Source organism: Odontomachus brunneus, unplaced genomic scaffold (assembly GCF_010583005.1).
Source record: "Odontomachus brunneus isolate Ranch 3 - 2012 unplaced genomic scaffold, Obru_v1 Obru_scaffold_018, whole genome shotgun sequence".
NCBI classification, from domain to species: Eukaryota; Metazoa; Arthropoda; class Insecta; order Hymenoptera; family Formicidae; genus Odontomachus; species Odontomachus brunneus.
In genome coordinates this window covers 2,501,376-2,521,448 of record NW_022639468.1, presented here as the reverse complement: position 1 = coordinate 2,521,448, position 20,073 = coordinate 2,501,376, and the positions used below count along the sequence as shown (strand labels likewise).

The window sequence follows — 20,073 nt, the reverse complement described above, 5'->3', positions numbered from 1 at the left end:
GGGGGGGGGGGGAGGGAAGGGGAAAAAGGGAGGAAAAGGAATCGAGTGTTGTACCTAAGCTATCTCCGCGGGAGGGAAAATACAGTTATTTATATATTCTACGAATTACAATTTTCCGACGGTATATCACCGACGGCGATTCGTCGCTCGGTGCGTCGTCGCTTTGACACATTTCTAATCTCTTGTTGCACTCTTATTTATTGATTCACGTTTTCTCCTCTCGATTGAGCGTATATATATTGCACTATTGATAATTACAATTGACAATTTATCGTTAACGTTTTTTACACTTGGTAGTTGAACTTTTTTCGTTAGAGTTACGCTTTTAGTACGGGCGAAGAGAGAGAGACAACCACACATTCCACTCCGCATGTGGTGTAAAATTAAGTTTTTACCCTAAGGTATTTTAAGCATAAAATGTGGCCGCTTATTTTTATAACTATTTATTTTCAGAGTAACCTAGTAAGAAATATCTATTCGTAAGATTTCTCTATTTTGCTGTTTATCGAATGAGCAACGACGCTCGACTCGGTCAAGAGGACGCGCAGGGAATAATATCTAACACCGAGACCGACGTTCTCGGGTATATAAGTTACATACTGAAAATGCTACCGGGACTCAGTGTCCCCAACTCGACGAGGTCGAGTTGAGTAGAGACGCAATTGGCCGGTCAGCCATCGCTGACGGTGCAGGGTCAAGTACAAATGATTGAAGTAAGAAGTCGCGGCGACGACGGCGACAACGACGACGCGGAAGGGCAGATTAGAAGAAGAACACGTTGGGAATAGAGTACAAGATCCTTTTACCGACCGTTTCGGCACAGCCGAATGTTAATTAGTAGTGCCAGCGGTGAGAGCTCTCGAAACACGAAGACGAGACGCAGAACGAACGAACGAATGAACGAACGAACGGTCGGCCGGCCGACGTGGTCGCGCATGCAGTCATTGAAAAAACGCCCGACCTCGTTAAGATGTATACCGAGCTTCTTCGGTTTGATACTCTCGGGGCCGCGGATTCTTCTCGGCTGGACTGTCCAAAATCTCTCCAACTCCAGAAAATTTTCACGCGATTCAATTTCTCTCTGCACGCAAACCCTGTCCGCGATGCCTCGCGTGTCGCAGCAGGACGCCCTGACACTTTCAGTCGCGCGCTCCGGACTCACTCGTACACGTTTGACGATCGTTCTTTCCAATCTGTCGTTCAGAGCAGAACGGCGATCACGTTGTGTTTCAGAGTCGATGATCGTCGACACGCGCGCGTGCAAAACTGGCGGAGTCACGCCACCTCGACTATAATGATCATTTTCAATCGAGTACGGTACCTGTCCACGACTCGACGCTCTTTCTCTGTTCCTCCTTCTCCACTTCTATACCCTCCCGTTTCTCTGTGTCTCGGGGAATCCTGACAGCTGGGACAGGTATCGTCATCTGTCCGGCACGTAATCGCCGCGTCCGCGCTCGGACGCGATCGACGGTCTTTGACGATGTTGACGATTGTTGTAGAGTATGTTGTTGACACAGGAATGAGAATATAATACGGTCCGAGCTGATCGATGATAACTTAATAATGAAGGGCGCTATTTTACTGTGATGCTGAATATATATAATATACTATATATATATAAAAGTATATATACAAATATACGATTAATAACCGTAGTAAATAACAAGAGCGGCGCGGTGAGGGACGGACGCGTGTTGTCTTCTGCGTGGTCGCGATTCCGCGCCGAGCTATGACTAATTAAATCGTAGTATTAATGTCAATCGAGGAACATGAAATACCGAACGCAATGACAGTCCATCGCCCATATATGGCGTGTATGCGTGTAACACTCGCAAATTGCGAATTCGCGCGAGATTCTCCCTCGGCGGAACGGCGTTGTGCATCGACGACCGATCGTTTCTCAGCCGAAGGCATTTCTCCTCGTTGTGTCCAGTCCACCGTTTCGCCACTTATAGTTTCACCGGCTGCAAATAGATTCTGGTCTTCGATCGCAACAGCCGACGCGACGGAAGCGGAGCGCATTGCTCCAGCAGAGCTTGCCGGAGGCTGCTCCGCGATTCAGGAGCCGCATCGCTCCTTCTCGACGGTGAGACTGGCTTAGAGAACGAGAGACCGAGGACTGTAACATTGTACAGTCGCCGCACAGAGGATGGAGAACTGTATAAGGGAGAGCCATTGTCCTCTCGACACCGATGTATCGTCGCACGTCTCTCCTGCGCGGCGCCGGTCTACCCGATGCAAATTTCGACGCAGCCGGCTTTTTGGGAGCGCCAACAGGCGACAGAGGCCTTCCTCAGGAGAGATCACAACGATTGCACGCGTCACAAGACTCCGCAGGAACCTCGTCCGGATGAGAGAAACGAGCCTCCGTGAGCTCTCGCGTGAGTCGCCGCGAGCATTTCGCGCGACTTTGCGAATCAGCCCATCAAGCGTTATAATGCCTGGCGCGCCCACGGAGTCGCAATCGCAATCGAGATTCGGTACTTTAGCGGTAATTCTCCTTGGTTCTCTTCTTCTCGCAGACAAAGAGACACATATATACATATACACACACACATGCGCACACATACACTGATACACACAGCTGTCATACTCAGTATTTTTTCCTTGTCCACGATAACGGAGTGTTAAAGACTACAGGGATTACTGTGCATAATGGTAGGGATAGTAGGTGAAGATATGGTGCATCAGAACAGTATTTTTGTATTAACGGAGGAGCTCTGTCTCTCCGATCGACGTATTATCGGTAATGTTCGCGAGCGTGTAGGGAATCAGAGTGTAATACTCGCTAAGGATGTCTCGACGGCAAAACCGCGTAATCGGCGGGCTTATCGTGAAGCGTTACTTTTCGTAGACTTTCACCGGTTTTATCCACCGGATTGCGGCCAGGTGCGTGCGTTTGTCGATCGTGACGGAACGGGCGAATCTTTCGCGTGCGAGTGAAACGTACTTCGGGAGACATCAAATACGACGGTATGAAACCGACAGAGATCAGATCGTCGCGCGCGGGATTTATCGTCTCATTGCCAGTCGCGTATCTTCTCGCCGTCGTTCGTAAGCGCCTCCGATTTTCGATTCAAGAGGAGCGTACGATCGGCACGAGAACGAACGCTCGGAATCGCGGGATAGATCCTTGTACATGACAAGAGTACCAATGCTTGGACATTAATAACTGGACATTTGTATTGTTTTGGCGTCTGGATATCTAAACTTTTAACGTAGAATATATGTATATACAGGGTGTCCAGAATTTAAATGTCAAAACTTCGGGAGAGTGTAGGGGATCGATAAACTAAGAGAAAAGTCCTTTAGAGATATGCTCGTTTTTGCTTCGTTTATAAGAGAAAATCGCAAAAAAAAAAAGTAGTTGCTTCGTCTCGTATTACCTCTAAAGTATTATTGTCATTGAAATCGCGCGCGCGCGCGCGTACACGAAAACAATAATATTCTGTTTGAATATTCAGGTGAACACTTTTATTGTTTGTTTACATTTCTGTCTTTCTCCAGTTAAATTATAAATTCGCCAGTTAGAAGCTATCGAGTGAATTTCGATAAAGTACAGTAATATTGCAGCAACATTGCAGTAATGTTATTTTGCACTATTGCAATATTGCGATTTCATTGCGAAATATTGCTGCAACGTTGTTTTTGAGTTGCAGCAACGTTAAAATATCCGCTTTTTTAAATATTGCAACGCAATATTATAGCAATATTGCAATATAATAAATTTGCAATAATACAATGTTATCGCAAATATTGATTAGTGTTGCATACAAGTTGCAGGAATTTACAAAATTATATAAATATTTTATGCATATATCTCTAATCTCTGTTTTGTTATATGAAATATTTGGACTAAATAGTTTATTTTTGTTGTTGTACTAAATAATATTATAAGAAAATTATAATTACTGCTTCGGCTGCATATGGAGACAATAAGCAAGTGACAACGTGAATAATAATAAGTGTGAATGAATAAGTAATAAATAAGTACAAAAATGAAAACTACGTTTGTCTTTTTTTGCGATTTTCTCCAAAACGAAGCAAAAACGAGCATATCTCTAAAGAACTTTTTTTTTTAGTTTATCGATTCCCTACATGTTTCCGAAGTTTTGACATTTAAATTCGGAACACCCTGTATATGTATTCTTTATTAAAAGTCGAAATATTCGTATTCAACCGGACCGAAATAATAAGAACATCATAAGTATCCAGGTATAGGTACTTTGACCTTATTTCATTCTCACCGTTGAACGAAAGATGCATCATAAGATTTAACGTGTTCTTGGAGCAGTTTGAAGTGAATTTTTCATTAGCGGCATTCCATGTCTCACGGAGCGGTGTTCGCAAATCTACCGACAGGCCCTTCTAACTTTTCAATTTGTAACATTTAACAAGTTGCGCAAACTCTCCGCAAGACCGCCGCGAGGGGAAATTTAATTTCAAGCTCGCCGGAAGATCTCGTCGTTAAAGATTGACGATGGGACACCTTGCAGAGAATATGGAACACTGTACACGGTAGATTAATCTCCGTCTTTCTTATGTTGTGCCCTTCTTCCTCTCAGCTTGCTGTAACCATGTTACCGTAAGTGGAAAGTGGCCCTCGGTATGCTTCTCTTCTTTTTCTTTTTTCCAATGAGTCTCGTCGAAGATGCCTCGCTTCTTGCCTCGAAGAAAATAATTTGGATGATCAGTCGATTTGTGCTCGCGTAGGTTTGGTTGATTTAGCGTCACCTCTATCACTCACATATTTTAATGTATACATATAAATTAGGCGACATACTTAAACGTTGAGTGCCATCGTATATAGGATCAGATTGTTTAAAATATTATCAATTGCACGAATGACACTCGATCAGCAATAATATAATACTTAATAAAAGTATTCTTGGCTGGAGTAAAACCCACATACGAAGTGTGAAAGGATCTATATGAAAACTCACGCGTCATCCAAATGTGAGTGACGTGGCACTCAACGTGTTATGATAACGGGAACCTTTTCGTTAAGCAAACTTTTGTTATTGAAGAGAATACACGAGGAATCAGATAATAATGTACATAAGACCGATCAATTCACAACAAAAGGAAATAATTGCAAAAAGAAAGAGAAAGAAACAAAGAAATCAGTGTTGCGCGTAGATTTCAAGATTACATCTACGTGGATTGTTTGTATATTGTCTACTTGAAGTAACACGGTCTTTTTCCATGTAGACGACGTAAATTATGTAGAATATTGTAAATTATATTAAAGAAAGATTATATTAAATTATGAGAGTTTCTGTTTTAGATATTAATTGTAAATGTAATGTTTGGAAAAGGCAGCAAATTGCACATGAATTTTTCATTTCATTATGTGACAAGTAAGCAAATTTAATTCTGGACATTGACATGACCTTGACATGACATCTATCGTGAATCTTTTCTCTTGGTATAAATCCGTAAAAAGTTTTACTAACTAATTTGATTCGTTCTTAAATTTGCGCAAGGAAAAAGTACATGATTGATATCCTGAGAATAAAAATTGTAACCAGAGAATTCTGTGGACTCTTAACTTGTTTAGAAAATAACATTTATAAGTTTACATCAGGCTTCTAAAGATTAAATAAAAGTAGAAAATTTCTTAAATTAATTTTCGAGTAAACCATACGTTCTTTGAACGACATTCTCAAGTTGCTCATCTTCTACATAAATGACATCTCGTACATAGTTTACATTGCCTACACATAGACGTAGAGTATCATGATTTATGCGCAAACGCCCAGCCCTGAAGGAGAGAAGTAAAGTTTCATGTTTTGTCTCGCGCCCAGTCGACGATACTTTAAAATATGTTCCGCTTTTCTTTTTCTGCGTCTGCACTCGTGCTGCGACTTCTCGATTCAGCGAGCGTTTAGTATAATTCTATCGTTTGCCCCGGTTTTCCAAGGGACTTTATCCGACATGATCTGAATGATATGCTTCGGAGCGTCGTTTCTCGCCGAGCAGAAACCGCTGCTCTCGATTCGATCCATCCGCTAACTTTGTTTTTATCGTATAGTCCGGTATCTTTATTTATCGTTGCGTGCCATAAAGCCTGCTCGTCGAATGTGCATGATTCATAGTCCACCGTATGCGACGACACGTGCTAGCCGCGCTGTTAGTTTCCTTACGAATGCTTCGTAGGATCGATCAACCGTTTTGTCATGCGCAACTCATTCCGCTTGTTTTTACATTTTCCCTGCGGCCCGTATCGGCCGCGTTTATTCATGCCGATTAGCGCGAAACGGAAACGCGAGTATCAACGTTTGCCTAACCACAAGGTATTGCCGGGTGATAATTCATTGTCCGTCAATTTCAGCGCGCAAAAATAGTCGCTCGCACGCGCGGCGGCGGCACACTTTTGTCACGACGTGACAGTGCTTCTCAAACAACCTTCGGGATCCTCCAACAGGCTCTTCGGACATCCTTTGGTTGTTACCCTCGCGCGTGTTCAACCGGCAAGAAGATGCAATTAGAAATCTCAGAGACTCACGTTCTCTCTCGTCAGGACCGACGTCTCTCCCCTGCTTTTGCTCGACTCATCGCGCGTTTCATTAATTTCCATGACAGATGTACGATGTTGACATCTCGCGCCGGTTGAAGAGCTCTTGCAACGAGCGAACCACCACGAGTTCGAATTCCGTCTGGTTGTCAATGTTGACGTGTCGTTAACACGTTGAGCAACACGCCGGATTTGAATGTGGGTCCCACCAAGGCCCGAGTTCTCAGAGTCAGATTGCTTAAAACATTGTTATAATCGCGCGAGTTGAACTCGATTAGACTTAGCCAGATCATTCCTAATTGAGCGAATAAGAGCGTCACTCGCGAACGGATGGCGACTCCCCTGCGATGAGCCAGCCAAGTATACGGATGACGTTGCGCTCAACGTGTTAAGATGACGTTTCCTGTTTTTCCAACGAGCGAGCATCACGTCGATTAGGTTCCGCGCTCGCAAAGTGCTCCGCAACGTCTTTGAGATTTACTCGCGCGGTGACGAATAACTCAGCCGAAACTTCGTAATGGAGATGTGTACTTCCACACGAGGGCATACGTTAATTTAGGGGATTATATAGGAAAAATGCTACTATAGAATAAAGCTAAGTCCAAGTGTTTAAACATCTACATCTACAAGTAATTACACTTGCTAAGCATACCTTCTCATGTACTTAAGCGAACAAAACGATACTGATGAAGGGGGAAGCCTCGGTGCGTAACGTGTAGCGTTATATACACGCAGAGCTCTGTAAAATATTACTTCACAGTGTTTCGACTATACCAGTCAAGTATTCTCTCGCATAATCACTTTCCTCTCAGAAAGCGCAGTAATCGGGGGCGTCCTTCGGGGACGTTAATATAACATAGACCTAGAGATTAGGAAACGAGCTAAATATCGATATCTCACATTTAACGCATAAATAATAGACCGTGAGACGGAGAATGGACATGACGCTCGCAGGATGGAGTAATATTTTGCTTGTCTCTGATTACACCGATAACGATAATTGCGTCGAGATCGACTATCCCGAATTTATGGGTGTCGTAGACGAGAGGAAGGGAGAGCGACGAAAGCAAGAGGTGAAGCAAGAGGAGTGGAGATAAAAGGAGGAAAAGAATGAAGAGGAGGAGGAGGAAAAAAGGAACAGCACTATTCTTCCGTGACATGAGCAAAAGAATGAGAGTATCATTGCAACACAATGATAACGACAACCAGTGTAATTCGCCGGATCGCGATATCGTGCAGCAGCGATGTCACATAGTTTCCTCTCTTTTTATCTGTAAGGATGCTGTACGCATAATCCGATCCTTTATAAATCGGCCAGATAGGTCGATGGATATATCGAGTGTTAAGGATTATCGTTCCTGCTGATATCGTGATGCGGCGACGACGGCAGCGTGGCGAGCGAGCGAGCGTATCCGCGTGGTCTCGAACGGAAGAGAGTGTAACTGCAGCTAATTGTTAACTGACAGAACAGTGAGTCTTAAGGCATCATGGAAATGTCTTGTTTTTTTCTGTGGATTATAATAAACTATTTTATTCTAAACGGTGGTAACAGTTCAATCAGCACCTAGTCTACCCACTCCTTGCATATCTTGCATGCTCCTACGTGATCCACCTCACGTGAAATGCCGTTAGAACACTATTTTAACAGTTTATAGAAAGAAGATACATATATTCTAAAGGGCCATCTACAATGGAAAATCGTACGCCGTAGCAGTAAGAAATTGATCAATCATACTGCATTTTTACAAGAATAATCGATTGTGATTAGTCAATTTCTTACTGTTACGGCGTACGATTCTCCACTGTAGATAGCCCCTAATAAATCTGGTTCTTTTTCAAGCAAGAGGACAACGTTGAAGTATGCATTTTTCTTTATTGATTGACTTACAGTTTTCAATAAATGCTGCTTTCGTACATTATGCCGAAATTATACTCCGTATACTCAAAGGACTCCATATACAAAGGACTCGATGAGGAATTTCTGACAAAGGCGAAAAGTGCCTTACGCCTGTGTTCGCTTCAGCGACTTCAGACGCGTTCGCATTAACGTTCTATAGACGATTAATACAAAAGACATAATAAATTACAGAATTAAAGTAAAGACCTTAATGTTCTAGCAATATTTGGTCATTTGGTCGCTTTTGTGTGTAAAGTTAAACGTTATTCTATACTTTTAATATGCACTTATTACACCAAGACGCATATTTAAGATATTTTATCGTAAATAATTACTTGTGTGGTCGCGGGATCTACAAATAATTTTGTTGTCAACGTACGAATCTTCTGTAGAAGAAACAGTACGATGGTAACTTATATTTTACAATTAGAATAGCTTAACAAGTCTATATAATACAAAGCGTCGAAAGTGTCGTGGGCAGTTTTTACTCGCAATCGCAATGCAATGCTTGTGGCTTGCCCCCGAACGATCTACATCGTGACATCTACATCATTCAGACGAAGGTCAAGTTAATACTGCACTTACAAAGATCGTGCTCCAATTTGAGCAACTGAGAAACTCGAACAAAATAAATGCAATCAATCTAACAAAATAAGAGAATAAGAGATAACTCACTGAATTCATGTTTTAAGAATATTGATACGCGTACTTTGTTCTCTTTTTTTTCTGCTAAACAATTCCTACAAGATACTGACAAGTAGTTTATTGACAGCCAAGAAGTGATACGTGCATTGAGTTTCAAAATGCCTTAAACATTTTCTTTTTATGCAGTTCGCAATACAGCCAATAGTCCAATAGAAAAACTTAACTTCTGGAAATTTATCAAAAACAAAATCTCTCATTAGACTGTCGACTACGTTACAAACTGTATTGAAAAAAAATCATTTATGCCCAGCCTGCTGAATTAGATATTCAAAAAATGTGTTTAAACCATTGAAACCAAATATACATTCAACGCCGCGGAAGTTTTATCATTTATTATATCGATAGTTACTACAAGTTTTCGACCAGCCTTATACGTTTTTAGCTATGTATTTCTCATTATTGTTGATTAAAAATCGTTGTTGATCGAGAAAGTGGATATGTTCCAAGCAAACGGACATTTAAAAAATTAATGTTCCATGTGCGCCGGTAAAGAAGATTATTCACTCAAGTCTAATGTGCAATCAGTAGAAAAAATAAGGATGTTAAGAAAGATAAATATATTTTATTATAAATTATACATATAATATAATAATTTATTATATTATAATAATTATATATATAATTAGAAAGTATACATATGTATATTTTCTAATTTGTTATTTATATCAATTGTATATATTAACTTCGTACTTATATATTTTTCTTAACATTCTTATTCTGATTGCACGTTACACATAAGCACGTAACACTTTTTATTGACGTATACGAACCATCAAGTTATCAAAATATCACATCTGTCTTAAACGTATTCCCACTTTCTTGGTTAATCAATAATCGTGAGAAACGAATGCGGCTGGTCAAAAATTTTTGACAACTATCACTTTAGTGATAGAATAATACAACATCCGCGGTGCCGATGTACAATGAGTCATAAAATGCATTTCGAGCACTGAAGTTGCAGCACTTCAAGATGTCAAAACTGAAAGGTACTGCTGACGTATTTGGGCGTAAGCCGATTATGACAGGAGTCGAAGTGACGGTACAGAGTGTGAAAATAAATTTAAGATAACGTGACGACATGTTAATGCATAAAGCAGTATTTCGGATTCAAACGTTGCAATAGTAATACTCGAAGAAATGCGTAAAAGGATACTAAGAAGGCAACACATGCAAACAACACTTTATCGGCAGCGCACGCAGAATAAGTAAAATAAATGCATATAAAATGATATGATTATTCTGAAGAAAAGTATATTTATAATGTTTATCTTCTTAGTTTAAGATATATATTAAGTATAATACACACGGATCATATAACTTATTTTTTTCTCACAATTATTTACATCGTTCTGCATCAGATCGGAAATGCGAGAACAATGAACTGAGAGTTTGTGAAATACTACTTTATGTATTAACATGTCATCGCGATATCTTAAATCACAACAGTTTTGTGACTCATTATACTTTATACGTGTGAAATCGGAAATTTTCAGGTCAGAAACTGTTTAAAAATTCACTTTGAACAAATAAACTCTTTCCGAGCTTGCTGAACTAAAAGTTGAAAACTTTACAAATACGGTTTTACAAATACGAGATCACTTCTTAGTTATTGTTATACTGATTGCGGCGTTTCCCGACGATTCGTCGTTCGAAACGATCTCACTAGAACGAAATATTCTAAACTGATCTCTTTACATTGATTGATCTTGTGTGAGTCACCACGCTCATGGGTGATCCATCGTTTGAAAGAACCACTCCGTGAAACGTCGGAGTTGCTGCGCGGCTGCGTGATTCTCATCCTTCAGACGACGATTCTCGTCCTCCAAGGACTGTCGCAAACTCTCGGACTCGAGTAAACGTCGATTCTCGTCGCGCAATCGGCGCACCTCGTCCTCCAGTGATAGTCGCAGACGCGTCTCCCTAGCCATTCTCAACTCGAGAGTGGATAGATGCGACTGCAAGTCCGAAACATTTCTGCAAAATATTCAGTTTCTCATCAAATGTTCAATATAGTGCGTATTATCGATCACTGAGTACTTACGCGTTCACGTTGTTACTGTCGATGTCATCGGACCATTCTTGAGGATGCTGCTTTGATCTACTGGGATCTGTGTGCTGATTCTTCCAACAATCCATATTTGCATCATTATGATTTTTCATGTCTTTGATCGGTGTTAGATTGCTGTGCGGTTTCGAGATCGGATGAAGCGGTTTCGTGACACGCGGTGATAATCTGAAGAAGAAAATGATTATTATGTTGTCTTAAGTAGTTTACTAAAAAAATTGCTGATTCCTTAAAATATTTATTCTTAATTATTATTTAGAGTACATCACATAAACAAAATTATTTTTTATTAAGCGTATTAAATGTGTGACTTTTCGTACCTTTCCTCTTTCGATAATTTGTTCTCGCTTAACGCTGGGCTCGAAGCAGTGCTGGCATTGGAGATCACCGTCGCTGGTCTGGCCATCGTCAGGATCACCTCCGACCCGTTATTTCCATTTTCCTGGCCGTTTGCAGGCAATACACTCAAGGTGGAGGCGCTATTGCCGCATAAATTCTCCCTAGATCTGCACCGGTTCTGAATTTCCAGCATATTATTATTCAGCTTGTTCGAGTTTTGATTGGGACTCATCACGCTGTTTACGAGGTTATTGTTGTTTGTCTGACTGTCGTCGGCGATGTAATCGGGGTTGATCAGTCTCATGAGATCCTCCTGGAGGGTACTGGACGTTAAGTTTGCAGAGTTCCTGTGCGTGTTCCTGATACCTGGCTTGGGTCGAGGACTTTGGTTTCTGGAGCCACCGCTGGATGGAGTGCGATTACCACCACGATGTTTGCTGGCCCGCCGCAGTCTAGGCGACACGTTGCCCGAGCCGTTCGACAGTTCATCTTCGCTGGGCAGCGTGGCGATCTCCGGACAATTGACCGTATCCGATATTCTCACTTCTGGTGGTAGACTTGTCGGGAAGTCCTTCGTCTGCCGATACTCCACGTTCACCTTGTGCGGCACAGGTCGCTCCGACATGGTAGTTTTCAGACAAGTGACTTTCTCGCCCACTTTGAAGTCGTGTGGCATTTCGTACTTGATGGAATCTCGATTGTGCTCGATGTTGTCGTTGTGCTTCCTATCGTTATTAATGTGCTGACACTCTATCTCGTATTTGGCAAGCTCCATATCGTATTTGCTATTTCTTCTCTCGTAGATGTCCTCGGGATATTCGTAGCCGAGTCTTTTCTCGTGGCCTCGTACATCGTGCTCGTACTTAACCGCTGATCGTTCCATAATCTTTTCCTCTTGTAGTTCATACTTGGAGCTCCTGTCCAGTTTCGACGTCTCATAGTCGTACTTGTTGCCGGACTGCTCGTATTCGTTGTACCTACCGAGATTATTGTTGCTGCCCGACTTTGGTAGACTGTATACGGCATTGTGCGCCAATGGCAGCGAATTCGACGCGCTGAGCTTCTGATGGTTGTGGTGTTGCGCGTCGTTCTTGTGGAGCTCCCTCTGTGAAGCGTAGAGGTTTTCCTGTTTGATTTCGTATCTCTCCTTCTGTAGTTTCACATAGTTGGTCGTTACATGATCTTGCCCGCGATGCGCGTTGTCCAATTGTCGCTGATAATTCTCGTGTCGCACGTTTTCTTGGAGAATCTTCGACGACACATAGTTGCTCTCCTTCAAGTAATGTTCGTGAATGTGTTCGCGATGCTTCGAGCTCTCAGCGAGCTGTTTAGCGGTGACGTAATGAGAATTTTTGTCCTTCTTTTGAGCGGACGTGGGCGTCTTGTTGGGTGTCATCGCTTGATAACTCTGTCGTGCTGGTAACGGAGGTGGCGTACCGTCCGCGCGGTGCCCACCGTCCTGATCTTGAGTCTCTAGAAGCTCATACCTGAAACAAACGAGTGTTTTGTTTCCCACTGTTCGTTCATTAAATACGAATCGTGTCTACGCTGTGCGTTAATTGAAATACCTCACACACGGCTTCACACGTTCAACGATCGACAGTTTTAGAATTGACATTATAAGTTTGTTCGTTAATCATGTTGCTCGCGAAGGGATTAATTATTAATCACTCACCAACGATCATCGGCACTACTGTGTCCGCTACTGCTGCTAGTCATTGTACCCTCCAACGGAAACCGTGGATCGTTGAACGATCTAGAGCTCGATCCAGTACCATACCCGGAGCTGTTACTCGATCGCGGTGGACTGAACGATCGGTCGTATCGCCTTTGATGCGACATTGCCGTTTGTTGACTCGGTGTGTTATCCGCGCTTGTTACATTTTCGTAATCCCCTTCGTAATTAGTCGACAGATACTGGCAGTTTTGCAACGAACAGCCTCTATTATGTGGATAAAAGAATTGGAAAATTTCTTTGGATTATTTTCTTTTATTTTAAGTTAGAACACGACTAATTTCTATATTACTCAAATTTAACTAGATTTTAAGAAGAGAAATCAATTTTAGGCTAGTACAGAGAGTTAAAATGTTTCGTTTGAAGCTATATCTGTCACGTTTATGTAAGTTACAGCATCATAAAAAAGAATCGTTAAGGAAGATGGATTAAACTTAATTAATCTTTTATCTTATTTATATAAGAAAATTATAAATTAATAAGGGGAATTTGATATGCTTACCTTCGTGGATTTCCTTCGTTAGTCGGCGGTATCACGGTGACAGTGACCTGAGCACTGGTCTTCAGGAGGTCGACCATTTGATCGTGACTCAAGGTCGACACGGCCACCTTGCAAATCTCGACCAGCCTGGAGGCCTGCCTCAAGCCCGCCTGCCACGACAGTCCCATATTTTCGACCTGCGTCACGACGCCGTCGGGCTGAACGTGGAAGCCCAACTGTCCGAGGCTGTTCCTCTTCAGAGACAGCTCTGAGGCTGGCGCGCCTTGAGTTACGGCGCGTAGCCGGGCCACAATTTCCATTAACTCGTCTCGCTCGCCATAATCACCACGTACGTGTATGGTAATGCATTCGCCTTGATGATGATACAATCTTAAACTGGAACGCAAAAGCAAGCAAAAATGTTAGACTGTAATTAATCGTTCGATTTCTCCGATCGCCCGTTCGCATTTTTGCGGTACATGCGATCGTCAATAATGCAATAAATGGCAGTTACACGTCTAACAAGCAAAAAAAGAGATTATCGCGAGATGAAAAATCGAAGGACTCGATATTTTATCGTTATTGAAAAATTCATTTTTACGAGTATAAGTAAATGTGTGGGTCTCGATTGAATTAATTAGACGTTTTTTCAAAAAGTCAGGATAATTACCTGTTAGTCTGAACGTGCCATCCGAGCACACTCACGCACGGAGTCACGAATACTATCTGTCTGGAGTGTTCCTCGATCAGCACGATGGTGTCTATGCTTATACCTAAATAACAATCCGTGTTCTGATTGCTGTCCTCGAGTATGACTTGCCAGCAAATCGCGCCGCGCTGAGATGCATCGCAAGAGAGTCTCGGTCGCACTGCCGTCTTCTTCTTGCTACTAAAGGACAGCATCGCTGTTTCGCGAGAAGAAAGCAATGAATTTTTCAAAGCAGTATTGTAATTTCACGATTTAAACGATTAAATATTATTTTTTTCTGAGCTTTTCTAATTTTTCTAAATTTTTAGTTTCTACTGAGTTTCTACTGAGATGAATTTATCTAAAATGTAACGTACAAAACTTCTGGCCCGTGTCGACGACTGTGGTAGAGGAATAGTTGGTAGCTAACTCCTTCAAGTATTCCTGTCTTGTCCTCGTGGCCATGGTGGCGAATTTCTCGGATCTGAGGGAAAGTATATAATCAGTTCAGCTAATTTTATGGGCGTGCACTAAAAAAGAACAAAAAAAAAAACGAGATTGTCTTACCTGTGAGCTGCATTTTCGGCGTTTATAATCTTGGCTAGAATAAAATCGGCGAATGCCTTTCCCTTCGTGAATGTGGCACTTTGTGGTACAGGTGGCCCGAAGATAGGCACTTCTTTGCTCCTGGACACCGCCACGCTGTACTGCGTGTTGTCGGAGCAAGGATTTATAGCTCTCACGATGATGAACACGTGTTGGAACTGGGAGCGTATCCTCCGCGGGCTGAACGGTAACGCACCGGGTTCCTAAAAATACACAATTGCAATACCCTCGGCTAAGCCGTAAAACAACGCGCGAGTGAATTCGCTTGTTTGAAGTAATCATTTGAAATTGAAGGGCCGCTATGTTGGTTCGACGCGAATAAATCACATCTCGAATTCGCATTACGCGTATGTAGCCCCGATACCAGCGCAAAAATTAAATCTTCTGCAAAATGAATCATTCACTGAGCGCGCAGAGACGTAATTGCGATGCCTCGCGTCCCGCTCTCGGCGAACACGCCGTATAATAAATCAGACAGCGACGCGACGCAAGAGCAAATACGTCATGCGTTTCTCTCCGCGTGCACGGTCGTTATTACACAATTGCGTAATCAGCCGCGGCTTTAATTTGACGGTTACGGAGACTGTACCTGAAAAACTATCGTGACTATGTCATTTCCGATGTGCCTCTTCCTCAGCAGCTGTTGACGATTATTAGATGAGAAGGGTAGCATTGTCGACACGTGAAAGGTGACTTCCGCTCCTCGGTGCGTGGCCGCTACCGCGTGGGTACCCGTCGAGTTGGTTCTGGTGTCCAGACCGGCCTTATAACCCTCGAATCCTCGCAGTCTTATTCTTTGGCCTGTCATGGAAACATGCAATTATCTCAATTGCTCGGCGCAGCGGTCGTCTTGTTACGCGTCTTCGGCTTCGTCGGAGAGCGAGATTTTACACACTGAACAGTGTGATCAATCCTGTTTCTCGCGGACTAATTGTACGTGTTACGCCAAAAAGCAAAGTAGATTTGTTTGTAACGGAGTGATTATATGGATGTATGATGTTGTCTCTTTGGAGGAGAGCTCACATTGCCCGAAATAAACAAGAGAGGGAGAACGAGATCCGACGTTCAATAAAGCGCAAACTTAAAATGAGCAAAGAGCGATATTACAAAACTCTTCAGTAGATATGTTCGCCGTTTCACAAGATTGTGCGACGACAACTTATGTCGGTCTATGGTAATCATGTGTACAAACAAAGACGCGATAACCATCGGCCTGACGCTTGCGGAAACGGGCGTGCATGCAACGACGTGACGAGAAGAAAAAATAAGAACAGGACACGCGTTTCTCTTTTAGAGAAAGCGATAGTAACTATAAATAAGGATAACTAAAGGCGACCATTAAACGTAACGATTCGCGGAGTAACGACCGCGAAATTATCCGCGCGTTCGCGGATGATTAGCGCTACGAACGGCAGGTAAAATTATTCCGGGGCATTGAATCGGCTAAGCGTCGATAAAGCGACTTAAACTATCCTGCGAAGCAACCGTGAACCGCTTGTAACATCGTGTGTAAATCGCACTTCCGACTGCTTTATTCACGGCGTTTACGAGGGCACAGTTTTATCGACTTCTCTAACGCGAGTTTTCTGATTCACTGAACTTTCCTCACTTGCGAATATGGATGCTAACAATGTGTTAACACGTGTATCTGGAGCTCTCCTAGTTCTTTCTATGAGAAAAAAAATATAATACGTAATAATAAACTGAAAGTATCAATAATCAACAATATCTTCAACGGCGTTCGCGAGTAAAGAACGAGGAATAACGTACCGATAGTGTCCAGGAACTCCAGGAAAGCCGGACCAGCGTGCTCATTATTATACATTTCCTCTTCAGTTCGCTGACCAGATCGACAGTACATCACGCCGACCTTGTATTTGTTGGACAGTCCTTGCTCGTCCAATCTTGCTACCGCTTCCTCGGCGGCGGATGTACCGAGCCTCAAGCATCCCAATTGCACCTCCGGCGCAACTAGCTCCAGCAGCTCCCTTGTCGGCGGTCGGCCCTGAGGCCTGATCCCGAGGGCTTCCTCCGGCACGGAACCACGGAGTGTCAGTAACTCCGACGTGCGCACAATCACGCGATACTGATTCACGTCTTTGCGAATACTGATAGCCACTGGACCCAACTGTTCGTCCATGCCGAACCAGTTCTGATGTTCTCGTCCTGCAACAAGATATTTCGTTCACGTCTTACGTCGTGCCTATGATTGTACTCTTCGCGTCAATTTTCGCATACGCATCCACGAAGTTCTGTAGCTAAACTCGGAGGGAGTTTAAGACGGAGTAATATCCTTTCCTCATATGTTATCCAATTATTATATCTATATCTCTATTTCTTCAGTTCTCCAGATAAAAGTTAATTTAAAAGTTTAAAGCCCGCCTGCATTAACCGAGTGATAAGTCAATTAACAATTTAAACGTGCACTTGTCTTTGTTTATTTTGAAAGAAAAATAAATCCGAGTGATAAGTCAATTAATAGTTAAACATGCACTTATCTTTGTTCATTTTGAAAGAAAAATAAATACAGACATATAATTTAACGGTTAATTAGTTTATCACTAGGTTGGTGCAACCGGGCCAATAAGACTTCTAAACTAGTTTGACGCCAAGTTACGAAAGCGGCTGCAACCGATTCTTTCTTGCTCATAACGCCACACGGGACTCGAGTATGTAGAAACTCGATGTATCCTCAACGTAACGAGCGAAAATCATTTATGTAACAAGATAAAAAAATTCGCATGAGCCGGCGCATCTTTGTTCACTCACCGAGAAAGTAACGTCTGTAATAATGGGCCCCCTCGTCGACGCTCTCGATGGGAAGCGACCGCTTTTGTAGCGGGCAAGTGTGTTTCCACAGGGTCTCGCCGGGCGACGGCTCCAGGACGGAAACCCCATAGGATAGCGACGGTCTATGAATCCCATTACCGTGAGAGCAGCGAGTAAGACCAACCTCGCGTTCCCCCTCGCCGCCGATCTCGTTGCGGAAGAAGGGACACGGCTCCAGCAAGTCGTTACCTGAAACCGTCAACGAGAGGTGAAACTGTCAACTTTCAGAGGAATAGCGAGTGATCCCGCAACTATTCTCGCGGTACGTAACACAATCATAATTTAGATGAATTTGTGAACTATTTAAGTTTCTATTGTAAGAAGATCGTACATACCATCCCAATCAGAATTTACACAATTACGTAAAATTTTGAGATCAAGAATACTAAAATATTAAAGCAAAAGAAATGATGTAAGAAATAGTTACTATGCAGTTATCATTAATTATGTAGACATGTGTGATTAATTAATTAGTTGAATATTAGTTATATTAGCTAATACCGTGAAATTAGAATTATTTTGATACTTGTAGGTTCCGCAAACTATTATTAAGAAAGAATAAAATGTGAAAATAATAAATTGAGATAGAATTATTGTTAAAAGCCACTCAATCTATAAGTCTATTCTTCAACATCTTCTTTTAGATCTACTCCGAGTCAAACTATTCTGCTGAAACACACCTTTCCCATCACCGATATCTTCTTCGGGAGCTTCGTCGGGGGTGGAGGCTCTCAGTGCGCTGGCGGCGGACGCACCGGTAGCTGTGTTTCTTCTCCTGGCTAAGAGAATTCCCCGAAGCTTAGCGGCGTAGCCTAAGTTCGCCGTGAGCGACTGACAGTCATAGTGAGCGAATGCTCGTCTTCGATGTCGTTCTTCCACGTCGGCTGATACAACTGAGTTAGTGCATGTCTCCTCCATCGCTCGTGGAGGCTTGCTGCCCCACAGTCTGTTCAGTTTGAGTCGCAACTTCGGACTTGAACCAGCGCCGGTCGGACCACAAACCTCGTCAACGTCGAGCGGCTGACCCACGTCCTGGTGTACGCGACGTAGGTAATCCCCAGCGATTGTGCCGCGCTGTTCCGGCGGTCGGAAGTCCTGCAGCATGGCGAAGAAGTTCTCGCCGGCCGTGACGGACTGCGCCACTACGTCGATACTCCCTGCATTAAATCAGATTAAAATTGATTAAAATTGGAAGTAATAATTTAATTGAAAATGCAATACTTACAATAATTTACAATACTTAAAATAATTTACAATATTCATCTTGAGGTGATGGATAGCTTCTTGAGAATACTTTTTCAAAGTAGAAATTATTGAAATATTACGTAAAGTCCAAATGTTTTATTAAATTTATTACCGTAAAAACAAAGTTCTCTTTTCTGTTAAATTGAACCAAGAGAAATAACGGTATGTTTCACTTGAAGTCATTTTTTGTTGGCAGAATTTCTTCATGTGGTGTTACAGATCGTGAAATTTGGAGAAGTGAGCCAGATATTCGTACCGTGAGATCCATACTCCCTCCTCAGAGGCGTTTCTGGCACCCGTGATGCGGGATCTGGACTGTGTGGAAGCTCCAAACTGGAGTTGGACCTATGAAGGGCCAATCCACGACCCACGCGGCTCACCGGCCCTCCGCTGCCGCCGCCGTTGATTGGCAGACTCGCGATCATCTCTTCATTCTGTTAACAAAACACGAGAAAACGCGTGAGAATGTGCATGTACATAATTCCACGCTGACGAAGAGTATGGAAGCACGATGGTGAGCCCGTGACATTCGTTTTACCGCCGACAAATGCACTCTTCCGCTGCACATGTTCATTCGGAGGCAAGAGGCAAGATGGTCGGCCAACCACGCGGCTTAAGTAGAAATAAACTTGAGTGTCTCTCTAAACAAGCGCGAACTAGGACGACTAATTAGAATCGCCGAGCCTTTCTCAGTCGCGCGTATCTCGCTTGGCTTACAGGCTCACATCGATGCGCATACACATACGTGAGATGCCAGAAGCATACCCGAGGGTCCTACATACGCGCGACGAGTTCATTCATCCTGCGAAGTGGCTCTCGTGCCGTTGGCGACTTTTTTCCTGTCCTTCCCTCTTAATTAAATTGGCCCTTAATTATGATAGCAAGGCCAACGAGATAGGAAAAGCGACGAGAGAAAGAGAGAGAGAGAGAGAGAGAGAGAGAGAGAGAGAGAGAGAGAGAGAG

At 42.8% G+C, this 20,073-nt stretch overlaps 1 protein-coding gene across 5 annotated transcripts in view; it reads right to left on the bottom strand.

Moving 5' to 3' along the window:
• Window positions 1-8,373: 8,373 nt before the first annotated feature.
• LOC116841822 (signal-induced proliferation-associated 1-like protein 1) overlaps window positions 8,374-20,073 on the bottom strand; it is an 85,228-nt gene continuing 73,528 nt past the window's right edge. For 2 of the 5 annotated variants that reach the window (XM_032810218.1, XM_032810217.1), the window contains exons 2-15: window positions 19,367-19,544; window positions 18,546-19,022; window positions 17,806-18,054; window positions 16,807-17,202; window positions 16,646-16,705; window positions 15,626-15,837; window positions 14,998-15,239; window positions 14,808-14,914; window positions 14,413-14,647; window positions 13,764-14,138; window positions 13,202-13,468; window positions 11,508-13,013; window positions 11,164-11,355; window positions 8,374-11,096 (exon numbers count right to left, since the gene is read on the bottom strand). In XM_032810218.1, the coding sequence (XP_032666109.1) occupies window positions 10,847-11,096; window positions 11,164-11,355; window positions 11,508-13,013; window positions 13,202-13,468; window positions 13,764-14,138; window positions 14,413-14,647; window positions 14,808-14,914; window positions 14,998-15,239; window positions 15,626-15,837; window positions 16,646-16,705; window positions 16,807-17,202; window positions 17,806-18,054; window positions 18,546-19,022; window positions 19,367-19,535 (4,737 nt within the window). In that variant the 5' untranslated portion in view covers window positions 19,536-19,544 and the 3' untranslated portion in view covers window positions 8,374-10,846. Of the gene's footprint in view, window positions 11,097-11,163; window positions 11,356-11,507; window positions 13,014-13,201; window positions 13,469-13,763; window positions 14,139-14,412; window positions 14,648-14,807; window positions 14,915-14,997; window positions 15,240-15,625; window positions 15,838-16,645; window positions 16,706-16,806; window positions 17,203-17,805; window positions 18,055-18,545; window positions 19,023-19,090; window positions 19,312-19,366; window positions 19,545-20,073 lie in introns of those variants that run through there. The other 3 variants (XM_032810222.1, XM_032810219.1, XM_032810221.1) reach the window with 2 other exon arrangements.